The sequence below is a fragment of the Lynx rufus genome, unplaced genomic scaffold (assembly GCF_022079265.1).
Source record: "Lynx rufus isolate CCGP_SWC_20201006 ecotype Redwood Valley unplaced genomic scaffold, mLynRuf1.p SCAF_24, whole genome shotgun sequence".
Lineage (NCBI taxonomy): Eukaryota > Metazoa > Chordata > Mammalia > Carnivora > Felidae > Lynx > Lynx rufus.
In genome coordinates this window covers 5794391-5820775 of record NW_025814839.1, presented here as the reverse complement: position 1 = coordinate 5820775, position 26385 = coordinate 5794391, and the positions used below count along the sequence as shown (strand labels likewise).

The 26385-nt window shown below is 62.8% G+C and overlaps 1 protein-coding gene across 3 annotated transcripts in view; it reads left to right on the top strand.

Annotated features, from left to right (window-relative positions):
* The window catches only part of RBM19 (RNA binding motif protein 19), a 153003-nt gene that overhangs the window by 87799 nt on the left and 38819 nt on the right, over window positions 1-26385 (top strand). For all 3 annotated transcript variants that reach the window (XM_047088170.1, XM_047088171.1, XM_047088172.1), the window contains exons 22-23: window positions 8242-8347; window positions 20876-20996. In XM_047088170.1, coding sequence (XP_046944126.1) covers window positions 8242-8347; window positions 20876-20996 — 227 coding nt within the window. The remainder of the gene's footprint in view (window positions 1-8241; window positions 8348-20875; window positions 20997-26385) is intronic.

Below are 26385 nucleotides of genomic sequence, written 5' to 3'. Positions count from 1 at the left end.
TTAAAGACGTACATACGCAGTGGAACAGCGGTATGTACACGTTTCCGGATCAAAAGCATACGAATATCGGAGATGAATGCTCAACGCATCGCTCCGGGATTAGAGAGAAAAAAAAAAAGGAAACCACCGGCTTACAATCCTTGAGGAAGGAAGGAAGAGGCTGCGGCCGGTGGAGGCCAGAGCGGGTCTGGGCCGCTGCTCTTTTGCCGCTCAGAGCCCAGCACACGTTCAGGAAGTCGTTGCTGAGCGAATGAAGGACCCGTAGCGCACGAAAGACGAGGCACGTTCAAATTCCTACCACGCCTCAAATCCGGGTACGGGTCCTGGAGGGCGGTGACCGGTGCTCGTTCAGGGCAGGTGTGGCCACAGACTGTCGGTGCCTGGGGTCGATGCCGTAGAGCAAACCACCCCGGCAAGACCTTCTCTCCAGCTCGAGGAGCTTAGAATCCCACACGGGTCACGTTACGTGAACACAAGCCGGCAAGAGGGCCGCTGGGCCGCAGGGCGCCGGGAGGCACCCGGTCCTGGGTAACACGGAGGTGAGGCAATGCTGTCACTTTGGAAGTAGACCACCCCTTCCCATCTCTTGGAACCAAATCGGGACCGGGACCCGGATGTGGCGGTGATGATCGGGCAAGCCCACAGGTGCGTCTGCTCATTTGATTTGGGGACACAGTGTCTCAGATGTCTTGGCCTTGTTACCAGTATTTAAAAATCTCATTCCTCAGGGGCGCCTGGGGGGCTCAGTCGGTTGAGCTTCCGACTGTGGCTCAGGTCGTGATCTCGCGGTTCGTGGGTTCGAGCCCCGCGTCGGGCTCTGCGCCGAGAGCTCGGAGCCTGGATCCTGCTTCGGATTCTGTGTCTCCCTCTTTCTCTGCCCCTTCCTGCTCATGCTCTGTGTCTCTCTCTCTCAAAAATAAATAGAACACTAAAAAAAAAAAAAAAAAGCCCTTTTTTAAAAATCTCATTTCTCAGAAGAACCTCGACTGTAGGCCTGTTTAGAGGAAAGAACAGATCTGCTGTTCCTGGGCCCACGTGTCCAGCTGGCCTTCCAGACTGGGGCCGAGTGGCCCCTGCCCCCTCTGGTGGAGCAGTGGCCCTGAACCTAGGGCAGATCAGACTCCCCTCCCCTGTGCCCATGTGTCCTCTCTCTCTCTCTCTCCATCTTCCCTTCCTCTCCCCTCCCCTCCTCCCCATTCATCAGTCCGGCCTGGAAACAGCTCAGCCAGGGTCACCCAGCTGGTGAGGGCAGAGCCAGGCCAGACCTTCCATTTCCCAGGGCCACGTCCCCTCCTGGCAGGAGCCTCTCGAGAGAGTCCTCGGGCCCCAGCTCTGATTCAGAGATACCATTTAACTGCTCCTCCCCAGGATTCCTCATCTAGAAAACGAGAGGGTCACGCTTGCCTGGAAAGGACCCCGTGAAAGGCTATTGAGAAAAGCTAAATGCTGTTCCCCGCGCCACTTTTCTCACTTTCTCGGAAACCGGGCCATTTTTCAGCCTCCAAGAGGCAAAAATGAAAGGAAGGCTGGCTCCCGATGGTGAGCAGGTAACCTTTCCGCATCCGCCTCTCACCGTGATGAGTGGTGAGTAATTGGAAAAGTTCAGTCTAACAGCCACCCTTTAACAAGAGAGCGAGCGAGAACAAAAGGGGAAGAAGCTGCACGCCTCAGTCTGCGTCCGCTAAATGTCCCCAAGAGCCCGTGCCCCACGAGGCTCCAGGCCACAGCGTGTCTCCGCTCACCAGGCAGCCTTCGGGGGGGAGCGGCGGCCGCGAGCCTGCCTGCCCGTGCCCGCCCCTTGGCCGAGGCCGTCTGCACGGACCCGCGTCCGCCCTTACCCAGCAGGGCTCGCTTCTGAACCTCCCAGTCTAGGGACCCGTCCCCTCGTAACTACTTGAGTCGGCCCCGTCTGTATTTCCTGCTGTTTCTTCACCGCAGTCGAAGGGGTGGATCTGGGTACCTGGGGAGGGGCGCTGGTACCGGGGGCCAAACGCTCCTTGTAATAAGCTGTGAAGACGCGTCCTGAGGACAGAAGGACTGAGTGTCCTGCCCCCACACGTGACTGCGTGGCCACAACAGCAGAGGCACGGGGAGGATAGGGACCTGCAAGTCAGGGAGGGCCCACGGGTGCCGGGTGGGTGCCCGGATGGTGGGCGTGTGTGCGAGGCACGACCTCTGCCGTCTCAGAGTGTTCTTTCTGTTTCTAGAAGAGGGAGGGCAAGGACAAGGAAACAAGCCATTTCCTCGGTGCGCAGGTGGGACAGTGGCCGGCGAGGGGGGGTGGGGAACATTCAGCGGAATGGCCTCTTTGGAAAGGTGGCATTTGAGCAGAAATCAAATGACGGGCAGGAGTTGATTGTGGGAACGTCTAGGGAAGGAGAGGTCCAGGTAACAAGAAGGGTGAGGTCAAAGGTCCTGAGGTTGGCTTGAGTTTGGTGGCTTCAGGAGCAGGAGGAAAGCCAGTGTTGTTGGATTCGCCTTCCTTCCCCGTTTGTGAGGCTGGAGGATGGGACAAGGCGGCCTGGATCAGAGGCTTTGGTTTGGACGCCCCAGCTGGGGGGTTGGGGTGATGGGTCCTGTCCTGCAGCCTCACGGTACTGCAGACCTCACCTAACATGGACGGAGGGAGGGGTTTGCCTCGAGGTGGCCTGTCTCTCCTTGCCTCGGCAGGGCAGAGAGGGGCCCGCGGCCCGCCTGCCGGCTCTTCCCCGTCAGGCGAGCGTCCCCTGAGACCAAGGCTGGTGTCTGGCCCACTGTTGCCTCCCTCCGAGTACCCGGCACACAGGGAGCACCCTGCGTGATCAAAGGCACGAGGGGACAGGCCGCCCACCTTGAGCCCAGCGCGGCTCGTTGCCGCCTACGGGACCTGGGGCCAGACCCGTCGCCCCCTGTGGTACGCAACGACGGGCTGAGCGGCCTTGGAGAAATCACGTGACTTCTCTGAGCCCCATCTGCTCCGTTTGTCAAACGGGAGCAGCCGTGCCTCGCTCACGCGGCTGCCGTGAGATCCTGTACAGCAGGTGTTTAACATGCCGAGGGGCTCGTAGCCTGGAGTGCTGGGGGAACGGACGGATGTGCTGTGCGTGCACTGTGCGTGTTGGAAAAGGGGCTCTATTTGAAAGGCTTTTTTTCTTTTTTTTTTTTTTTGCCAAGAGATTGAGCCCTTTCTTCTTCCCTCCAGAAGGAAGAGAAGGAAGCTTCGGGTGTATTCTTATCGCAAACCGCCCCTTCGTCCTGTTGCGACCACAGTGTTGTCTGACTCTGCGTCCCTCGGGTGACAGCTGATTCTTTTTTTCCCGTCAGCAGGGCACTGAGCGCAGGTGGAAGAGAAGTCATGCCAACAAAGTTCCCCACGTGACTCAGCACTTCTGCTGGGATTGCCGGTTCCTCCGGCAGAGCTAAGTAGGGAGGCGGAAAGGACGCACATCCTGGGAACAGAGGGGCCTGGGCTCTTTGTCAAGGTGTGCCCGACCCCCACTTGGTGTCAGCGTGCAGGCCAGAGGGTCGGGCTGCCTCCCAGCCCCCTCATTAAGCCCCGGAACCCAGGCACCAGAGCAGCTGTACGGCTGTCAAGTTGTGCATCTCTGGAGGGTTCTGTCTGCCTCCCCCTCACCTTTCTTTTCTCACTCCTTCCTCCTGATCCCATCGCTTCAAACAAGGAGGGAGCGGACGATTCATCCGTTTTCAGTAGCACAGCCAGAGGGCCCCAGCAGTCGCCGGCCAGGGCTGTGGTCCGGCCACGGGGTGTGCAGCGTGTGCAGAGGGAGGACGTCCCCGCATGCACACACGCACACACACACGCACACACACGCACACATATCGTGCCTGCGTTCGGGCCTGTGTGCAGACATGATTTGCATGCCCAGACCTGTTTACGAGGGCCGGGCGTAATTGGCTCGCCTCGCTCAACACCTCGCGCCCCCCTCCCACCCCTTCCTCCCCTCTCCCCCCTCCCACCCCTACCCGCCTGGGAAGAAATTAGAAACGTGACAACAAACTCCGGTTGTGGCAAACCCACCGACCGGTCTGCCTGCAGTCGTGCGCTCTGGGTGCGGCAGAGGGGGGTGGGGCCGCCGCGTGGGGGAGTAATTGGTGAACCCAAGGTGAATGAAATAATTGGAAAAGTGAGGTGCGAGTTTGTTATGAAGTGTGAGCGGGTGGGGGAGGGAAGGAGGGCCGTGTTTAAAAGCCCGGTATGTCCTCTGTATTCACAGCTTCTGATACAGTAATTGCTATTTTGTGGTTTCTATTATCTACACAGTGGGGAGCGTGCGCGTCTCCTTCCCCGAGCGGCAGGGTCTGGGCTGGGGGGAGTTCCTGGGTGCCCTGTGATTCTCCTCCCTCTCTGGTCCCTGGCGGCCCTGCCCGGCCTCCCCCAGGCAGTGGCCTCTGCTCCCAGGAGACGGGGGTGGGGAGGGGGGGGAGCGTGCAGAACTCCCTTCAAAAGCCACTCTTAAAAATGGCTCCGTGGACCTTCCTGTCAGATAAGAACCTTAATAATGGCTGGTATTTATATATCGCTTATCTCCAAGGAGCTAAAGGTACTTCATCGATTTTCCCCCCCCAACCTTTTTTTTTTTCTTTTTTCTTTTTAATTCTCTTTCGATATAGCTGCGAGATCATTAGCATCAGCCTTATATTATCCCGCGCGGTGATACAAGCAGCCAGGACCATCCACCTTCCCCAGCATTGTCCTCCGGCCGGAGGAGCGGCAGCCGTGAGAAAGCGCCCGCCCGGCCGTGGGACGTGGACAGGTCGCTGGGCCTCCTGGCCGCTGGTTTTCTCACCTGGGGAAACAGAGACAGCGACATTACTGCCCCTCCAGTCACGATGCCTGGAAACTGTATTCAAAATTTTTCTTTTAATGTTTATTTATTTTTGAGAGACAGAGAGAGACGGAGCGTGAGCGGGGAAGGGGCAGAGAGGGAGGGAGACACGGGATCCGAAGCGGGCTCCAGGCTCCGAGCTGTCGGCACAGAGCCCGAGGCGGGGCTCGAACCCACGAACTGCGAGATCATGACCCGAGCCGCAGTCGGACGCTCAGCTGAGCCACCCAGGCGCCCCTGGAGTCTGTCCGTAAAAGGCCGAGCACCTCACAGGCATGCGGGCATCGGCGCCTGGGGCCTCGGCAGCAACAACCGTGTCTTGAAGCCTTGCCTGTTCATCTCAGGGCTTCCCGGACCTCGGGGAGTTCCTTCTAAGATGGAACCCTAATCTTGCAGCTGCCCCTTCCGCCTCAGCTCTCTCTGGTGCCGTTCTCAGAAGGGAGGGAGAAACACGTTCACATAACCATTTCCCTGAGCCCTGGAAAGGACTAGGGATTTCCGAAAGGACCAGGGCCTTTGGACACAGTATTTCACGTGTGCAGACAGGGGCTGTGACCTCCCCAAGGCCCCCCCTTGGATCTCTGCACGTGGTCCCTCGTGGATCCAAGGGCACCCCTCTGCCGTGCACCCCGCCCCCCCACCCCGCGCCAAGCTCTCAGTGCCACGTCCTCCCGGCCCCGTGAGCACACCGCCTTCCGCCTCTCCTCATCAGCTTTTCTCTCCACCTTTTAATTATTTTCCTTGCCTTTCTCCAGACCCTCAGCTGCTTGCCATGCACAGAACGTCCACAGCTTGCAGTGCGCGGCAGAGGGAAGAATTAACCTCAGCCGTTTTCCTCTCCCCCTCCCTCTCTCACGCACACGCTCACATGGGCCAACTCGCCAGAAATCAGGGCTACGGGGAGACCTGGGCAGAGGCCACCGGGACCGTCGAGGGACAGGATGGTAATCCGTGGGGGCAGAGGCAGGAGGCTGGCACATGGCATGAGCGGGAGGAACTGGGACTCAGTCGCCCTCTCTAGCCCTGGGGTCTCGGGTGAGTCGCCGGATCCACGGGAGTCCGAGCAAGCCCTTCCCAGCCACCCCCTTCCAGCTCTGCGCCAGACGGGGGGGGGCCAGACCTCTGAAAGAGGACCCCTCCCCCCCCCGCGCACCCCCGCCACTCCTGAAAGTGGACGGCCCCCGTCCAGACAGTTGAAGGAAAACCAAATGCCGTGCAGTGCAAAGAGAGCTCCGGCTTAACATCAGACCCGCCCGGATTCGCATCCTAACCCTGCCACTTGCTAACAGGAGCTGCTGCCTCCCTGAGCTCAGTCTCCCCATCTGTAAAATGGAGGTGGGGAGACTAATTCACCTCGGTGCTGTTCGTACGTACCCCGTGGCCTGTTTTCACGCAGTCCTCGGCACGTCCCCGTGCGTGTCGGCGGCTAGGTACGGGTGGTCGTGTCTGCGGCCCGGGGCTCCTGTGTTCTTGCTTGTTCATCCCACTGAGCCAGGCCCTGGGCTCCTCGCTGCGGAGCCCCTGATAAGCAAGATAGATGTGGCTTCTGCTGTTGCAGAGCTGAGCTCCATCCAGCCTCAGGGGGAGGCAGAGGGCACCCTGGTGTCCACACCAGTGCCCTGGTTGAGAGGCACGGCGAGCCCGCCAAGGCCGGCAGGAGCCTGGGGCAGGGAGGAGGGAGGACCCCCACACCCATCGGGGGTCCGCACCCTTGTCGGTACGGCACCCCGCACGGCCTGGGCACATGGGTGCTCACCGAGGCCTCCTCTTACCAGTCTGACTGCTGTCGCGGTCTGGTCCTCGTGCCCTTCAGGCACACCCTCCCTGCAGCACCCCCGTGTCCCTCTGAAGCACCCGGAGCCAAAGGACCGTTTACCCAACAAGCCTGCGAGAAAGCTCCGCCATCCCCCTGCCCGCCCGCCCTGGCCGAGGCCCCGGGGCTCCCGCGGAGGAGGAGAGGCCGCGTCTGTCTGTCATGGGCTGTGTCGGCCTTTAGGTGGCACAATAAAGCAGGGTTTGCAGGCTGGACTCCTCAGCCCTCCCACCTCACCTTCCTGCTTGTCCCCACCTGCCCAGCCCCTGGGCCCCAGCCCTGCCGCCTGAAGGAGCCAGAGAGCCTCAGCCGGGCGGGCAGACGACAGGGCCCCACCGCCTGCCGCCTCCAGCCCCTCCCCTCCCTGGGAGGCTGGCCCTCTCCCCAGCCTGGGGGGAGCCGCGGGGGGAGCCGCGGGCAGACGTGCAGATTCATTTTGAGGATTCATAATGCCGCATTTACCCACCATCCCGCCTTCGGAAATTGGGCCGGCCGATGCCTGGTCATGCTGGCAGGGCCGCGGGTTAACGCCTCGGATTTAGCTTATATCATTTCACGAGGGCTTACGGCCTTTACTGTGTTTTTCACCCAATCGGTCTTTGGCCCTGAAGCATCCTGGGCCGTTGAGCCCGCGTGTGTGTGTGCCCGGGCGACCGCAAGTGTGTGGAGATTTCCAAATACAATAACAGCTCTTCAGACGCCGCGCGCATTAAATATTTATTGGCAGCGATTTGTGCATATATATTTGATAAACGGACGTGAGGGTGGGGTTGGGGCTGGGAAGTGAGACAGGAGGGCCAGGCAGGCCTGATCCTTTTGTCCGGGAATCTCTCAAACGCTTATCTGGGAGGAGAGGCCGGTTCCGGGGCTGGGGTGAGGGAGGGCAGGGGATGGTCCGAGCTGTGTTTACCTGTTTGATCCCGGACTGGTGGGGGCGGGGGGGGGGGGGGGGGGCGCGCCACATTTTCTTCCCTAGAGCTTTGCCTGATTTTGGCTTAGCAGATCTGAAAACTAAAGCTCGGAGGTAGGGGAGGTGGGGTTTCAAGGGAGTCGCGGCGCCTGGTTCCCACGGGGAGCACTGAGGAGACACCCCGTCTCGGGGCCGGGAGAAGAGGCTCATCCTTCTTGCTCAACGCAAGCTTGCTGTGTGCTCGGCTCAGCCGTGCAGGCGGATTCAGGTCAGGAGACCCTCCTCCCGCGTCCGGATCCCGGGCCCTGGCCCTGCCTGTGTGGGGCTGCGTTCCCCCAGCCCACACACGCCTCCTCAGCCCCACAGGCGAAGGGAGGCCGAGGGTGCCAGCCTGTCAGAGGAACTGGAAATTCTCCATCCGTGTCTCCAACCCCATCATCCCTCCCTGCCCAGCGGGAAGGCCGGGGTCGGAGAGGAGAAGGCCAGGCACGCCCCGAGCGCGAGCCGGCCGGTGGGGGAGGCGACACCAGTTTACGGTGCGTGTGCGTGCGCGCACGGGTGCACCTGCGAGCACTTGTCTTTTCTGACCAGAGGGGATGAGTGTGTAAGCCGGTCCTGCCCTCACGCACACACCCCAGCCCCTTTGTGGGCCCCGGTCCTTAGCTCTCCTGTGCTTTGCCCTCTGTCTCTAGCACCTTCGGGGAGCTGAAGACCGTCCGTTTGCCGAAGAAGATGAGCGGGACAGGCTCGCACCGAGGGTTCGGCTTCGTGGACTTCCTCACGAAGCAGGATGCAAAGGTGAGGCAGTGCCCCCCCCCCCCCACTCTCCCACCTGCCTTCCGGGCCCCCTTGTAGAAGCAGCGAAACGCCTTAACGGATGTGGGCATGTCCCTGCCCCGTGGGGTTTTCCTGGTCTTTCCCTGACCCCGCCAATCTGTGCAACTCCCTGGGAAGGCAAGACCCTGGGTTTGGTTGGAGGAGGGGGCAGACCTGTGTCCCCCTCCCTCCTTCCCTCCCTCCCTCGCCCGCTCACGTGACAGAAGCAGGAACCTGGGATACAAAGTGGGGGAGCGAGCGGGTTTCCCAGGCCTCCCCAGGTCAGCCAGAGCTCCCGGCTGCGAGCGCCCCCCGAAGGCAGGGTCCAGGGGGGCGGCCCTGGGAGAGGAGGCTCCCACGGGGACACGTGTCTCGTCCTCATCTTCCCGCTTGTGGCCGGGGCCTGCCGGTTGGGCTGCTTACAGGCAAGGTCTGCCCAGGCAGGGGCTGCTGTGCAGGGGCACAGGTACAGAATTCTCCAGAATTCTCCAGAGGCAGAACGCCTCTCGTTTCTGAAGCAAGGCGGCCTGTCGCGATCTGGGCTGGGCGCAGCGCGGCGGGGGTGGGTGCCGGGCCCAGCCCGGCAGCAGATGTGGGAGCACAGAGGCTGTGTGGTCGGGGGTTCTGGCTGTGTTCGCGGCCACTGAATCCCCAGGGCTCCCTCACGAGCCTGCGCGTTTCTCCCTCTGTCGGCCTCCCCTCTCGTCAAGGGTCCGGGGGAAGCGACGGGCGGGCCTCACCCACACTGGGACCCCCTCCGCTTCTCACGAGACCTCCCTGGGAAAAGCAGAGTTATTTGTTAGAATCACACCCGTCGGCCTTTAGCGAGCTGCCATTGCCAGAGGCCCAGTGGGCGGAGCCGGAGGTGACATCTCGGGGACACAGCTGCGGCCTTTGTGGGCCCTGGGAACACGCACAGGCACGGAAGGCCCTCCCGGGACCTCAGGGAGCCTCGCCAGCCACCTTTGTCTCAGCATCTTGAACTCAAGTGCCTGTTTTGTCCACACGTGGCTGCGTTTGTCCGGACATCTGCTCTCCTTTCTTCTCGGCTGGCAGCCTTTCCCTTGCCTCCTGTCCGCGGCGTCACCCCCTGCGTGCGGCACGCGGGCACCTCTGGGGGGCAGGGGGGGGACCCGCATGCGCTCAGAGGGGAGCCACGAGGGGAGCCGTCCAGAGCACCTTCCTGCCGGCAGCTGGGCTCCCCTAGCCCTGCCCCGTGCCTCGGTTTCCTCATCTGACGGTGCGCATGAAACCCTGGCCCATAGTGCTGGAGACAAGTGAGTTATTTCTTCCCCCTTCCCACCGGCCCTGCTCCGTCGAGAGCCGGGGTGCCTTCACCCCAGACAGAGGGAAGGGAAGTGCAGGGCAGTGTTTCCTCCCCAGCCTGCCTAACCCTAACCCTGCTGGGGGAGGGGGGGGGCCTCTGGGGGGTTGGGCGGTGAGGGTACAGAGCTCTGGTCGCCTGTTTGCTCTCAGGGTTCCCGCGTGAGATTGTGACCAGGGAAGAAAGAGCAGGGGGTTCACCCCTCACCCCCAAGAGAGGCCTCTGATGAGGGGGCTCGTTGGTGGAGCACAGACTCTGAAGCCAGACGGCCTAAGTCGGGACCCTGGTACTGCCCCTGTCTGTCGAGGGACCTCGGGCAAGCGACTGACTCACGTTCTGCGTGTTTCAGCTTCCGCGACGTTTACGAGACGGCGAGAGGATTTTCCTCCCCAAGCTGTCGTGAGGTTTGGGTGGAGGCGATGTCCTCGGAGTGGCGCTGGCTCCGGGAGGAGGAGGGTGGTGGTGGTGACAAGGGAGATGCTCTCAGAAGGAGGGGGGGTAGGACCGAGCCGAGAGAAAAGGCGTCGGAGCCCCCCAGCTGGAGGGCGTGTCCCTTGCACACGGCGCCCTCTCTCCAGGGCTGGGGCTGATGTCACAACCCATGTGGCTCCTGGGGCTGGAGGCTCAGACCCGGCGTGGGCTCCCAGCCTCCAGCGTCAATGGCCGCATTTCCGGGACGCGGTCAGTGGCAGTTTTGTTCCCTGGGATCGCCGGGGCAGGAGGGGCGCCTCAGGTAGACGGGGCGGCGCTCGGCCCCAGAGCCAGGCCGCAGACGTGACTTCCGAAGGCCGGCACGGCCCCCCGGGGAGTCACGGAGGTGGCTCCTCTCCCTCCGTCCCCTCCCTGCCTTCCGCTCTGGCCTCCAGGAGGAGAAAGGGCGGCCGAGGACAGCAGGGACTCAGTCCGCGGCCCCTCCGGGGTTGGCCCCTCTGCCCCTCGCCTCCCATAGGCGGCGACCGGGCTCCTGCGTCCCCACCGCAGCCCTTCCTCTGGGCGCATGAGGACCGGGGCCCCGCGTGCCCGCCAGCGTGCGAGCCGGCCCTCCACACGGCGTGGACCCAGCAGGTCGTTGCTCTTTTTGCCTCCCGGGGAAGCCGTGCCTCCCTCTCCTTCTCCGTGTCTGTCTGGAGAACCTCATTGTCTTCTGAGTGGCACGGCCAGCGCCTGCCACTGACCCAGGGGGCCGCGTGCACTGCACGTCGATGAACGCAGTTCTGACTGCCGCACGTGTTGAGCCAGCTGGCGGGGGGGGGGGGGGGGGGGGGCGTGAGTCTGAAGACGGGGTGCGAGGCCGCAGGGAGACGCCGAGGAGAGCACCCCGAGACCTTTACTCCCACAGAAGGAATTGGTGGGAGTGCCGGGGGGACGCGCCTCACCCCCATCCGTCTGGCGGGCTCCCCCTAAGTGGCCGTCCTCTTTTGGAAGCACTCGGGGAAGGAGGAGTCCTCCTCCTTCAGAAGCCTTTCTGGAGCTTGACTGATCCCTGCCTGACCCACCTGCACCCCTCACGAGGGGGTTCACTCCCAGTGCCCAGCAGGACACCCTCCGTGGGGATGGAAGGCGTCACTCTTGGCATCGGCCACGCGGGAACCTGGCATCAGAGCCTCTCCTGGGGGCCCCGGGCCGTGCTCAGATGGGAGGAAAGGAGGAGGGGAGGGGAGGGGAGGGTGAAATGGGGGGGTTGGTACCAGGGGAAAAGGGAGAAGGGAGAGGGTAACGGACAGCTGGGCGTTCCGTGTTGAGTCTGGGAAGCAGTGGAGAAACTGATAGTGTCTGGCCGGGGGCCGGGACCCAGATACATTGGCTCCCAGGACCGTGCTCCTTCCCCGGCATCAGCCAGCCCCCTTCACCAGCTGGCCGAGGTGAGAATTAGCCCCGGTCTGCCCCTCGAGGCAGCCCCTCGGCAGCCTGCCCATCTGCGCCGTCCCTGCACCCTGCACCCTGAGTCCTCTGACCTTCCTCCACGACACTGCCTTCCACCCCGCCCGTGCATCCGTCAGGCCCCTCTGGGGCAAGCGCACACCCCCAAACTGTGAAGAGAATCCTAGCACGAGGCTCCGCAGAGGCTGTCGTGGCAGAGCTCAGGGTAACCAGGCAACTGATGACAATAGTCAGAGGCCCCTGCGACCGACCGCACCGGCTTTTGTACGTGATATATACACCACACGCGCACTGTCTCATCCCAACCTGCAGCGGCCCCGGGAATCAGGCAGGAGATTTGCATGAGTCCCTCCCGGTCTCCGCACGGCCGCCGAGCTCTGTCTGTGCAGCCGCTGCAGAGCCCCATGGACCGATCCCCGCGAAGCCTGGCGCTGGCCCCCCAGGGCCAAGGCGCTAAGCTGGAGGAGACCCGTCTACCCTCATCACGGCCTCGGTGAGCTGGCACGTTCCCCCTTCCTAGGTCGTTTGTCAGCCCTCGGAGTCCTAGGCCCTCTGAAAGTGCCCGTGTTCCCTAAAACTCCGGGGGTTGTGAGGCGATGTCTTCCAAAGAACCTACTCCCTCGAGGTGGAGGGGGGCAGGACAGAGGCTGACGAGGGAAGAGTGGAAGTCAAGGACGCAAGCCATCCCAAATGCAGTGGTCTTCCCCGGGTGGCCTGGGTCTGCACTTATGTGCACGGCTGTCTCCCTGTCTCGGGTGCCCCCGTGGCTCTCTGGGCCCTGATGTTTCCGGAAGGGCAGCATCTTGGCGGTGATCAAAACCGTCAACTTCTAGAAGCCTGTCTTTGGCTGCTGGGCGTTTGCGTTTGTCACGTCTTGTCCTCCCGGGACTCTAGGAGGTGAGTGGTAGGTGGCATTGGAAACTGAGGCTCAGAGCGGTGACGTCGGTCAGCCGGGGTCATGCAGCCGGAACCGGGCAGAGCCGGGTAACTCTGCGTGCTGACCGGCTGCCACAGCCCGTGCGTCCAGGGCGCTCCCCGCCTCGTCTGCTTGTTCGCTTGAGCTGAGTGCCGGCCCCTCCTGTCCCCAGCATGCCCGCCACTGCCCACCCCAGCACCCAGGGGAGAGGACGACTCACCGATTAGAGCCATTTCAGGGGGAGGGGCCGGAGCATCTCTTGGGGGCACGCCCAGAAGAGTGAGCGCCCCGGCATCAGGCCCATGAGCGCACGAGTCCAGCCCTCCCGAGCCCGAAGCAGCCTGCCCCAGAGAGGCCACCGGTAGCCACCGGGCTTCTGTTTAGCAGCTGCCCCACCTCCCGCTTTGCGCAGAGCAGGCTGGTCCTGCAGGAGGAAAGGAAGGCCAGCCTGGAAGAGAAGGGATGGGAAGGATAGACTCTCAGCCCGGAAACCGGAATATTAATTTTTTTCCCCATGCAGGCGCCTTTAATTTCCCCTCCCCGAGCCCGCCGCGCCTTTGTACTTTTGCAGTTGTGGCTGTTTTTATTTGCCGCCGCTGCTGTTGTTTTAAAAGGTCTATTTTCACGTGGAATGTTATCCAATTAGCAGAGCAATGTGTTGGCTTAAATAAACACTTGGGGGGAGCCGGCAGTAGGGAGACGTGATGGCGGCTGGCGTTGGCAGGCAGAGCTGTTCTCACCGTGGTAAACAGCCGCAGCTTTAATTGTGGGGTCGCACCGGTTAATGCGTCCCTTCCCGGTTCCCGCTTCTGCACGGTGCTGGGGTGGGGGGGGTGCGACATGGACACGGGGCCCGGGCCCGGCCCCGCCCGTGCTGTCGCCTCGAGAGCTCTGCCGAAATCAGACCCGTGGCGGAGAGAGGGGGACCGTGAGGGGGCCAGCCGGAGCCTCTCAAGGCGGGGACGCCTCCTTGCCCGGCACCCGGCGGGGCCAGCACAGGGCCGGGCCATCTTGCCCCCCCCGTAAACGGTGACCGCCGTCAGATCATCACTGGCGTGAGCTGAACACACACTTGCTTCATCGAGGGTAAGAAGGGAGTCGGGCAGTTTCCGTGGGGCCCGTGGGAGCACAGCAGGGTCCGCAGGGGCCAGCGCCCCCTGGGAGCGAGGAGGCCGCAGACACTGAGAAGGGGCGTCACGTCCCCGAAGCCCAGGTGACTCGTCTGTCCCCGTGTCGGAAATGATACTGGCCGTGGAGGCAAGTGTGGAGATCAGGGCTAGGCCCAGGCTGTGGCACACAGCGCCAAAGAAGGGGCGGCCGCCGGGTGTGCTCGGGCCCCGTGGGGTGGGGCTGCTCCGGTCTGAAGCCTGGTAGAGGTTGCTCGTCTCCAGAAACGTTAGGGAGCCAGGCTTTGGTCCCCGCCTTTCTGTTCGGGCACGCGTGCTACGCACACATACTCACGTGCATGCAGGTTCTTTCCTGCGTTTCGTTAGCAAGGTTTTCCTAGTTCCCATCGTTGGGGCCCAGGAGTGGGGGGAAAAAAAGTGTATTTGAATCCTGAGCCTTGCATTTCAAGGCCGGGATTCAGGCTCAGCCAACACATTTCTGGGCTGAGAAGCCGGGGGGGTGGGGGCAAGCCACACTCTCCTCAGACTAGCAGGCGTGCATCCTTCATTGTCACCAGGGCATAGGCAGTGCCATGCGGTGCCCCTCGGCTCAGCTTGTCCCTCCCTCCGGGCCTCTGCCCACACGAGAAGACCTAGGGTGCTGGTGTCCTCACCTCAGAGTCACCAGGCGCTCGGAACACATTACCAGGGAAAGGTGATGAGCCCAGCTGAGTGGGACACCTTTCTCCCCTCCAGGAGCTCCTCTGGTGACTTCACTGCCGATGGCAACAGCAGGTGCGAGGACCAGGACCCAGGCCCTTCCCGTGCCCCGGGCGCTGGGGTCGGTGAATAGCTGCTGTCCTACTTACTCCTCTCGGCGGCCGCGGGAGGTCCAAGTGCCCCCATTTTGCAGCTGACAGAGTAGAGACCCAAAGAAGTTCCTCGTCCGGTCACAAAGCCAGAAAGCAGCAGGGCCCCACTTGGAGCCCAGGGCCGTTACCAGGCCACGCCGCCCCCTCGCCTTACCGTTTCTGACCCTCGGCGACCTGGCGGCATTGGATCTTTCCTGGTGGCTCTTTCGCCCCTCCAGAGGGCAGAGGTGGTGCCTCACCTCTGGGTCCCCTCGCGTAGCGTTGGTTCCTGGCGGGTCCTCCGGGGACTGTCGACTGGAATTGGGAGGAGCTGAGTGGATGAAGGCAGGAAAGGAAGGAGACACATCTATTTGTCTGAGAGATGGAGGCACAACCGCCCGGAACTGGGGCCCCGGGTGTTTCTCTTAGAAACTCGTCCTCAGCTCCATGGTATCTTAACTGGAAATGACCCGAGGTGCTGCGGGGGGGAGGGGGGCCACGGCCGACCACCCAGTACTCCTCCCGGGCCCGGCTGCCACCCCACTCCTCCCCCGTGGAGGCCCGAAGCAGCTGGCACGACCTCCTGAGAGCTTGCTTCTGGGATTGTGGGAGCCGTAAGGCAGGGACGGGACGGTTCTGTGCCTCAGAGCACAGGATGCTGCACCGAGAGACAGCGAACATCCCGGCGCGGCAGGCCCTCCTCCCAGAAGCACAGCCCCCGGTTTTCAGCCGTCTCGGCCAACGGGAGGAGCCTGGCCCCCACCAGCCCCAGCCAGGGCCCCGGGCCTCCGTTCCCTCCGCTCAGTCCCGTGCCCCCGGGCACACGTGGTCATTCTTGGCTGGCTCAGGTCATGCTTACTCCAGGCATTGGGGGCACAGATGGCCTGGCGCAGGCTGGCATTGTCCGTGCTCAGGTGGATCTGACGCCTGCTGCAGCCCTCCCCCCTCTGCGAGACACGGGGCAGGAGGGGCCGACGAGTGCCTGGACTTACGAAGACAGGAGTCCCATCCTCAGCCTGGCCCGGGAGCCACCGCCCTTGGGACGGCAGCTCCACCAAGGGCATCGCGTGGACTTTTGTTGCCGCCAAGAGGAGTTGTGTCTCCAGGGAGAGCTGCAGAAAGGTCAGGCCAGCGCCGCGCTGGCAGCCTTCCAGCGTCTTCCCTGTTCTGGAAAGATGGCTGCCAGGCCTGGTCACAGTCACTCCCCGCTCCGTCCTCGCAGATTTCCTCCCGGGGGGACGCAGAAGAGGCGGTGGAGGCTAGGGCTCTCGGGAGCCACAGTTGGTGGCTCGGGTCAGAGATCAAAGGGGCGTGATTCTGGGACAGCCGAGCCAGGGACCAGATGACGGCGGGAGCCAGCCCGCACCCCAGCCCGCACCCCAGCCGGCCCTGCCCGAGCTCTCCTCAATGGGCCTCAACTCTCGGAGCGGGGCCAGGCCCTGAGACCTGCTGTCTGGAGCGCGAAGCCCGTCTGCCCTGGGTCGAGGCAGAGGCACTTCGGGCAGCCCCCCGGGTCGGCAGACACCCTACCCCCGATGGTCTAGGAGAGATTTATGGAGGAATAAGTGGGGCTGGGGGACCGGTGAGAGGGGAGGGGCCGCTGGCAGGAGCTGTAGTCCTGGCGGGAGGGGGCAGGGGAATGGCACCCCTACCCCCTTCCTCCCTCCCTCCAGGACTCCGGGCGTCACCTACGCGGAAGCCAGAGGGCGAGAGCCCGAGTTACGCGGTCCGTGGGAGTGGCCTGCAAAAGCACGGAGAGTGGGGGCCGATAGAGGAGTAGGAGCGGCCAGCCCTGTTGCCACAGAGGATGGCAGGAAATGGCTCCGGAGGCCAGAGGCCCCCCCTTCTATGGCATTCTGCTCCCGGACAAGTGAACGCACCCTTAGAGTTGCACTGTGAGTCGAGCGGGTGATCTGCGGTCTCCCGGGTCCTGGTGGCTTGGGCACCTGCTCCCGTCCCCGAGAGCCCCAGAGTCATACACGTCAGGAGCAGGCCTTCCCCTCCCCGTTGCCAGACCCAAGAGCGTGTCCGCACCAGGTCTCGTCCTAACCGCAAGGCGGGCCGTCCCGTGCACGTGGCAGCCGGAGACGACATACTCCTCGCTCCTGCGTCTTCGTGGTCTGTATCGTAGGGACGTGGAGGGACCACGGCGGGTTATTTAAGCCAGCCTGCCGTTTCTAGCCAGGACCAACTTGAATACAGCTCTGTGAATACAGCAGCCCACCACCCCATCCACGGTTTCCTTTTCTGTGGTTCGTTACCCACGATCAACCGTGGCCCGGAAGCAGATGGTCCTCCTCCCCGGGCCATGTGGCCTCACGCCACATCACACGCCTGATTTAGAAGTTAAACTTCACCACAGGTGTGTGTGTGCAGGAAAAGTACAGCGTAGATGGGGTTCGGTACCGTCTGTGGGTTCGGGCACCCACTGGGGTCCTAGAACGTATCCCCTGCGGAGAAGGGGGAGCTACTCGATCTCCTGAGCACACTTTGCCCCGAGCACTGTACTAGGGGCAGCAGGGAGAGAGGCCTTGCCTCTAAGGTTCAAGGCTGAGCCGCGGAGGCCGGCACACGTTAACGGGGCAGGTGCCGCAATGGAAGCCGTGTGTGCAGGGCGTGGGGAGGGTGCCCGGTGGCAGTCTGTGTGAGGCGAGCGGGGCCTGTGCTGGGCCGCCACCGAGGCGGCTGTGATGAGGGAGCTCTTCCGAGGCCAGGGCGGGTGTTGCTACAAAGGCCCAGGGACGGAGTGCACAGAGTCTGAAAGGAAAACAAGAAGGCGGTTGACGCGCACGCAGACCTCGGCCCGTGCCTCTGTGTTCCTTTCGTTGAAACAGGAGAGTAATGTTCGTTCTGATGAGTAGGTTGTGGTCATGGGCTCCGAGTTCTAACCCAGGGGATCCATAATCCATGGGACGAAGGCGGCCCTTTCCTCCAAGGGAAGGAAACAGGCAGCAGAAAGAAACTGGATTTGGAGAGAAGCACACGGCCAGGAACATGTAACTCCCCGCTTCCTCCCGAGACACCCTCACCGCACTGACCCCTGGGCGCCCCAGGATGGACAAGGCCCTGAGGTTTAGAACCACAGCCGAGGTTCAGAACTCTCACGGGGAAGGCAGCGTGGGTCTCAGGAGGCACACAGGCCAGCGAGGAAGCTGCTGGCAGGCCGAGGCCAGAGAGGCCAGGGCCGCAGTTCCCTTCTGCTGTGCCTGGAACCTTCCGCGTTCCTCAGCGCCTTCCCCTGCGCTCACCTGAAAGCCCCGTGAGGCCCGGACTGACTGTCCAAGGCCGATCTTAGCCTCGAGTCGCTGTCACCACCAACGCAGCGGGCACTGAGGAAAGCGGCCTGGTCTCCTATTGACCAGAAGGGACTGGAACTCGGGAGGGTGGTCCTGCTGTTTTGGGGGAACCACCCACTGCACTCCCGACGCCAAACGCACACGAGCTATTCCTGCTCTTTGGTGGCCTCAGGGGAACCGAGGGCAGCCTTAATAGGAACGACAGCCCACGGTGGTGCTGTAAGTGCTAGACTTCACAGCCCACGGACTCCTATCCGTTCTTTGCTGCCGCCTCTCGAGGAAATGCGTCCCAGGGACGTTAAGCGGCCTGCCCCAGCTCACACAGCTCGCTCGTAAGTGGCGCGGCAGGGATTTGAACCAAAGTCGCCCGGGCCCAGAGCCCCCCATCTCAGTGGCTGTGCCACCTCCCCTCCTGCCGTCAGAAGCCCTTCTAAAGAGGAGATGAGCATTTGGAAGGGTTGATGTCGGAGGGAGGCCAGGAGAGGGAGTTCTTAGCAACTCCTGTGGCGAGTGGAGACCTCTCCGGGCTCTGTGTGGCACAGGAACGGGGCTCCAGGGGCAGGAAGGAAACGCCAGGCTGATGGCCGCACGGAGGGAGGGAGGCCAAGGTCAGGGCCTCTCGCCTGGGCCCGCCTCCCGGGCTCTGCTCCCCTGTCCTCGCCGCGGCTCCCGGCTTCCACCAGATGCTGCCTCGTGGCCGCTCCCTCCCGCCCGTGTCCCCGGGACCGCAGCTCCTCAGGGACCCCGGCGCCGGGCCGGAGTACCCGCCACACCAGACTCCCGACTGACTCCTCTCCCCCGTCTTCAAACCCCCGGCTCCCCCAGTCAGGCTGTTTCTCTGCCGCGCCAGCTGAGCACGCGTGTGTTTTAAAGCTCTGAATGGGCCATTTCGGCTCGGAGTCCAGATGCATTTTTATATCCGCATGGAAAAAAACGCAGAGGCTCCGCTGGCAGTCAGAAAGAGTTTTTTTAAATTAAAGTGAAAAAAAAAGGGGGGGGGAGGAAAAGTTGCCTGCACCTGGCCCTTCTCGGAAAGGCGGATCTGAGAACAAAGTGTTTTTTGCTTAATCCGGCCACGTGTCTCGTTTTAAAAAGATGCGTGTCCCATCCGCCTCCCGCTCACGCTCCTCAAGGTGGGTCGTGCGGGGGTGATCAGCTGTGTGCCACCCACGGGCTTGCTGCGTGGTAATCCCACACATCCCCCCCCCCCCGCCCCGTTGTCCAGATGAGGAGACCGAGGCTATCGTGGGGCACTCGGCTCACCCGAGGTCCCCGCGGCTGCCGTCGCAAAGTACCGCGGAAACACAACCGACCGAAATTTCTCGGCTCCCAATTCTCAAAGCCAGAAGTCCCCAGACTCGAGGGGCCAAGAGTGTTTGGTCCCTCTTGAGGGAGGTCTGTTCCCCACCGCTATCCCCTGGCTTCTGGCGACAGCGGCATTCGGCGGCCTCTGTCTCCGCGGGGCGCTTACCGTGCGTCTCCGTGTCTCCACGCGGCCGTCTCTTCCGAGGACACAGTCAGGGTAGGTTAAAGGGCCCGTCCTCTCCAGTGTGCACTCGTCTTAACTTGACTACATCTGCAAAGACCCGATCTCCAAACAAGGTCACGACCTGAGGCCCCAGGGGTTTGGATGCCGACCGCTGTCTTCTGGGAGAACGTGGTCCAGCCGGTAAGAGTCGCGCTGCAGCTGAGGGCCCGAGTCTGGACCGGTTCCGGAGCAGAGCCCTCCCGGTCACACGCTGCTTCCCCGCAGCACGGAGGAAGCAAGAGGGACGGGCCCCACGGCCCCTCCTGGTGCCTCGTGGTGCTGCCACAGCCCAGAAGCAGGGACGGAGGTGCCCACCGTTAGCCACCGTGGCTTCCGGGGCCGACGCGCACCCACTGCTGACCCGAGGCCCCTCTGCTGAGAGAAGGCAATTGCAGGTGCGATAAGCCTGCAGTTAACGGCACCCCCACGAGGAGAGCTAGCATCTCTTGAGCACTGACTGTGTGCCCCCACGCCGTTCGAAGTACCTTCCGTGTTAACTCCTCCTCGCCTCCTCTAGAACCCTTAGATTGGCACGCCGTTGACATTCCTGCTTCATGGATTTGAAAACCGAGGCCGGTGAGATTCATCAACGCGCCCAGTCTCTGGAAGCGTGCCCACCTGCCCGGGCAAGGTGGCTCCAGAGGCCAAGCGCGTGGCCTCTCATGTACCACGGGAGTGCTTCAGGAAGAGCCCGCCCCGCCCCCCGCCACCCGCGAGGCTCCACTTAGCTTGGGCCCCGGCGCCATTTAGGACGGAACTCACCAGTACTGCGTGGTTCCGTCTGTATCCGCCCAGAACAGGCGGATCCAAAGAGCCGGAGAGCAGACTGGTGCTTGCTGGGGGCCGGGGCGAGGGGTGGCGTGGCCGCTCACGAGGGTGGGGTTTCCTTCGGAAGGCCGAGGGTGGAGAACCTTGTGAGGCTGGCGTGGTGACGGCCGCACAAGTCTGAATCTGTTGAGACCCAGCGCCGTATGCTTCAGATGGGTGACGTGTGGATATCGTATCTCAATAAAGCACAAACACCAGAAGTGGGGGGAAGGCTGGGAGGAGGACGGGGCTGCCGAGCCGGGAGAAGGAGCTGGCGCCCGAGAGGGCGGAGGCCGTCTGAGGGCCCGAGGGCCTGGCCAAGGGCAGCAGAGAGAGGTGGGGACAGAATCCGCGGGGTTAGCGAAGGACAGAGCCACCAGGCGACGGTGAGGGGCCTGCCTGGCTGTCACCATAGCCAGGCAGGGCTCGGCTGTCTTGCGCGGTGCCCCTGACGGCCTGGTGGGAGGCGAGCCAGCTAATGGGGTGGCCCTCCCCAGGCAGGACACGGCACGGGAAAGAAGAAGGCGCCGGCCCAGGCGCCAGTTACAGGCCCGGACAGCAGATATATCGACGGCACGGTCACTTGCAGCTCTCTCCCTGGGAACGTAACCCACTAATTGAATCAAGTGGCCAAGAGCTCCCACACCCTGGCCAGAGAGCAGGTGTCACAAGGGCCAGAACCTGACCTTGGAGCTTGAGGCGGTGGCAGGCAAGAGGGGGGCGGGATGGGGCGTCGGCGGGTGGGTCTCAGCTAACTCACACTTCCGTTTCCTGCTCTTGCCCCCCCCCCACCCGCCCCAGAGAGCCTTCCACGCCCTGTGCCACAGCACCCACCTGTACGGCCGGAGGCTGGTGCTGGAGTGGGCCGATTCCGAAGTGAGCCTGCCAGCCCTGAGGCGGAAGACGGCCGAGCGTTTCCACGGTAAGCGTGCCGGGGCTCCCGAGGGGACTGCCCTCGCCCTGGCTGGGACGGGACGGGCCGGGCCGCGCGTGGCAGGGTACCCCTTCTCCCTCCCAGTGCGTGCTGGGCGCCCCCCCCCCCCCAGCTGTCCCCCGAGCTGCTGCCCGGCCTCCTGTCCTCGTTCTGCACCAGGAGGCCGACCCATGTGGACAGCGTCGCTGGTCTCCGTGCCCTTCGGCTTCCGGTTGGGCTGGGTCATCGAGAGGCCTGGCAGGAAACTGGGGAGAGGAAGAGACTGGGGTCAGGGCGTTTATCACCTCCCGGTCCCATCATCCCCGTCCGCCTTCCCTCTTGCCGGGTTTCTGCGGGCTGACCGGCTGGCACTGCCCCCCATCTATAGCCCTCTCTGCCTGGCACTTTCTGTCCGCGTCCCGGCCGCCAGCCTGGGGGGGTCCCTCCCCTGAAGCCCCTACCCCCTGCCGCCTTTTAGCCCGACTCTGCTCAGTTACTTGGTTTGAGAGCCGTGTACTCTCTGCCAGGGGCCTGATGGTCCCAGGTCGTGACGCCACCGCTCACACACCTTTGTGGCATCACGCGTCCTCGCCGATCGCTCAGTCCGTCCCCCAGAACTACTCACCGGTTGTGTCCTGGGGTTAGTGATGTGGCTGTGGCCTAGCCGGGCCGTGGGTCCGAGCGGAAGAGGCCGGCACCTTGCTTGAGCGGGTGGTCTGGAAAGGCCTCCTGCAGAGGTGACATTCGTGCCCACAAAAGGGCTGCCTGAGCAGCGGGGACCTTGAGCTTGGCACATGGAGAAACGGGGAGGGCCAGCGTGTTCGGAACAGATGAAGTGAAGAGCGTGGGGGGCTGGCTCACAAGGGGCCTCACCTTCTCCAGCAGGTTGCTGGGGAGTCAGGAGGGGATGAGGGAAAGCCCCAAGAACTGGGCCATCCCCCGGTCCCCAACCATCCCCCCCACCAGTGCACACCCCCACGCTCGGGCGGTCAAGGGACCTTTGAGCCCGCATCCCGTCTCCTTCCTCTCCCACCATCTCAGAAGTGCGTTCAAGGCCAGGCCGTAAAGGGGCAGCTGCGAGCCTCCTACCTTAGGATCCTGGTGGCTCAGTGATGGGTGTCCAGGAAGCAGCCTCAGCGAGCTGGGAACGCGTCCCTTCCTCCCGCCGGCCTGGGAGAGCTGGGCTTGGCGAAGGGGCTCCGTGGCCTCCCCCGTGGCCCCCGCCCTGGCTGCTGCCAGGTCTCAGGTGGCGGCCTGCCTTCTTCTGCCCAGAGGTCCCAGGGACAACCGGCAGGTTCATGGCTTTCGGGGACTTTCCTGGATGGACCAGTTCGCCCGAGCGCCTGCCACTGCCCCCCTCACCCGTCCCTGCTGCCCGGCGGTGTCACCTGGGGGCAGTCTGGGGGGGTATCGGCTACACAGCCCACCCTTCCCCCGCTCGTCCATGTAGGGACGGAGCCTGGAGCCAGAACAAAGTCACGCTCAGCTTAGGAGAACCCAGGGAGGAGGTGGCCCATACAGGGCCTTGTTTTCCGGTTGGGCCTCACCTGTCTTGCTCTGGGCCAGCAAGCGGGGCTCCCAAGCAGCGTTTCGGGGATGCGAGACTACAGCCCGGTCAAGTGTGCTAAGAACTCCGAGCTGGGACTGCAGCCCAGGCTGCCAGACCCTTCAGAACACGCCCCTGCCTGCTCCGGTGGCCTTTTCCCGGCCCACCGACCCTCCCCACACGCCACATGGTGTTCTGTGACTTCCCGTGTGTTCTCCCCTCTGCTCACGATGCCTGGCCCTCCAGTGGTTTTGAATCAGGGGTGCCTGTTCAGCCATTAAGGCCCAGCTCAAATGACACCTCCCCCGGGAAGCCCTCCCTCCGTCTGCCTCCTTCTCAGGTATCAGTCATGGCTCCTCCCTCTGTTCCTCTCTTTCCCTGCCATGAAATAGTTTCTCTCTTTTGGTTTTTATCCTCACCGGACTGATGCCTTCCCTGGCATGCAGACTGGGTCCTCGGGTTCGTGGCTGGGCCCCCGTTGCCGGGCACGCTGTGTGCCGGGCCCTCAGTCTGAGGCTGGGGAATATACGAGCAGGGGCGAACGAGCAGCTGGAGGGATCAGGACTGAGCACACAGTCCCCAGCTTACGACTCAATAAGGCCCCAAATCCTGACGCGCAGAAAGGGAACCCGTCCTTATCGACAGCCATTGACAGGCCCAAATGCACCCGTCGGCAAATGTTTGTGTAAGGGACTCTCCCCGGTCCTCCCCGCCGCCCGCCCCCAGGGCCGGCAGAGTGCAGGCTCAGCAGTTCTGCCCTGCGTGGGAGAGAAGCCCCCTTCAATAAATTGAGTTCCGAAGACAGCATTATCGCCTCACCCCAGCGGAAAGCCTCGGCCACAAGCGTTTCTGCGGGATCTGCCGTCTCCGAGTATCGGCTGCCCCCGCGGCCCGCACAGGGGCAGGTGCGGTCCTGGCAGCAGTGGGAGGCTGCAGCTGGTTCGTACGATTCTTGCCGTCAGTTCCCCAACACCCCCACGAGATGGGCACGATTCGCCCCGTTTTACGGACGGGAGAACTGAGACCAAGCCAGCATCGGGGTGACACGTGACCCCTGCCGTTTATTAAGGACTCGCTCTGCGCCAGGGGGCCCGCCCTCAGTCTGTGACCTGCGTGGCCTCGTGTTTCCTCCCGGAGCTGCAGCCGCTCGAGGCCCTGCTAGCTCCGTTTTGCAGACAGGGAAACTGAGGCATCGCCCGTGGTCACGCAGCTGGAGAGTGGCCGGTTTGAACAGCAGGCCGGCTGTGGAGCCTCCCACCCCGCCCGGCCGTCCCGTGCTGCCCGATACTAGCCAACGTCGTTTTCCAGAAGCTTGGGGCCTTTATTAGATGTGGGGTGTGTGAGCATTTACTGCACGGCTGCCTTCGTCCGGACTCGTCCAGACCCTGAACGTAGAATCTCCAGGGTCCCTTCCAGAAATGGAGGGGGTGAGTAATAGATCGTGATGGAAAATGGCATAAGGCCCTTTGGTGTTGACGCAGTGCGTCCTCATAGAAAGCCGTGTGGGGTGCGTGGCACAGTGTCCCCACTTACAGGTGAGGGGGCTCAAGCGCAAAGGTGATATGAGGCCCCTGAGGTCAGTTTTGAAGGTCAGCCAAGCTCTGTGTTTAGACCCCCTTTGTTCCTGGAGGAACACTGTCCTCGCAGGTTCCGGAAGGGGTCATCGACTCTGAGCTAACCGAGCATGTGCAAGTCAGTGCTACCAGCCCCCCGCCCAGCACTAAGGGTAGACGGGCAGGGTCCCACCGGGGAACAGAATTGACCCCAAGGATTGGCAGGAAGAGCCTGTAATGCGGAGGTGTGGGCAGGGGCCAGAGGTGAGCAACTCCCCCCACCCCACACACCTGCCACTCCCCCGTCGTCCCGTCCCCAGGGCCTGCAGGGGCAGAGGGAGGAAACGATGCAGACAGCCACCTAGTCCCCTAGTGTAGAGGGACACAGCCAGTGCCAGAGAACAAAGCAGGTGGGGAGCTGGGGTGGGAAATGCCTGCGGCCCCCCTTCTTCCCACCTCTACTCTCCCTGGGGTCTCCCATTGGCCCATTCCCTTTGTAAAGCCAGAGGGCCAGGACAGAGAATGGATCTGGCGGCACCAGAGAATACGTGTGGTGCCCACAAACACCAGGGCGTGCGGCTGGGGTGAGGGGCGGGAGTATCCGGTCTGGAAGGGTCTCTCGCGGCCACGTGGCAACCCTCCACACTGGCCTCACCCGTCTGGGTCGTGAAGAGGCGGCAGGAAGGCAGGCTGCGAGTTTGGGGGACAGAGAGCCTGAGAGTAATTCCCAGTCGTGTTTCACAGCACTCTTTCCCAAAGAAACACATGATAATCCTCTTAGAACAAAAGAAAGCTCTCCAGAACACAGCAAGATAAGAGACAGGGATGTGTACCCTACTAGTCTAGGGCTGGCCTCAGAGGGGCCGTGAACACCCAGAAACGTCCCCCGGGGGGCGTGCACGTGCGCCCACACCCCTTTGGCAAGAGGATCTGTTGTCCGATTTTCTGTAAGGTCCTGCTCCCTAAAAGGTTGGCTTTAAGGAGAAGGAGCATTGACCTTGTCACCAACGGGACCCAGATTCTGCTGCTTCCCGGCTGGGTGTCCAGGGAGGAGTCCCTGTGCCCTGTGGGCTTCCGTTTCCCCTTTTACAAACAAACAAACCGGGCCGACAAAGACGTCGCTCCTAAAATTGTTGTGAAGATGATGCACAGAGTAACAAAAGCAGCGGGAGCTTCCCTTTTGGGTTTCTTCAGCCACACTCCCGGGAGGCAGAGGCCGCTTGTCTGCCCACTTTACAGAGTAAGGGACGAGATGAAGTAACTTGCCCGGGGTCACGCAGGCAGTAAACAGGGGAAGCCGGGCTCAAACTCACACAGTCAGGCCGAAGCGCCCCGTACCCGGGCTGATGGCTCCATCAATCCTTCCTGTGCTAGCTGGACCCTGGGGAAGGGGGGTAGACAAGTGTGGGCAGAACAGGTGCTCTGGAGTCGTGCGTCCCTCTCACCCGCCCACCCCATTGTCCACCCGATCTCTTCAGGAACCCCCTGAGCGTTCAGAATAGGGCTGCTGGCCTCCTGCTCTCCTGGCTGGACCCTGTTCCCCGCTCTGCCCCTTCCCTGTGGCGAAAAGTACCCAGCTCATTATGTCGAAATCTGCCTTGTTCGGCGCTCCTAGGGCCCTGGCAGACTCCAAGGGCAGGTGGCACCCATGCCCAGTTTCCTCCCTCCGCGCCGAGCTCTGCCAGGAAGGCACACAGACCTCAGGTGGAGGCCCCGGCCCCGTTTGCCCAGCCCGAGCCCCGAGGCTGCGACAAAGGGCTCCCTGTGGAATGTGGCCCAGGGAACGACAGGCAGGCGTCTCAGCCATTCAGCCGGGCCAGGCACACAGCCTGCTGGCGAACCGAGAGCTTCCCAGCCCTTGCAGCCGGCCCCCTCTCCAGCCACGAGTCCCCGATGAGCCTAGGTCAAGGCGGACAGCTCCATGCGCGGTTCAGGTTAGATGGCGCTAATGATTATTATTACCGCGGTAACAACTTTCATCTGTTGAGTCTCACTCCCTGCCAGGAGCTACCTGCGGGATTATTCACAGGTATTAATCCTGCCGAATCCTAGGAGCTCAATACTGTCGTTACCTTCTGTTTTGCACATGAGGAAACTGAGGCACGGAGAGGGCAGGTAACTTGCCCAAGGGGCACCCCGTGGCTAGCGGCCGAGTCGGGCGTCTTCCCGTCAGCAGGTGTGCGCCCTTCCGTTTACTCCGGGCCGCGTCCCCATCCCTGCTCTGGGAGCTCAGGCGAGACCCTCGGGCCTCAGCTTTGTCATCTGTACAATGGGACTAGGGTGCCCACCTCATTTGGGC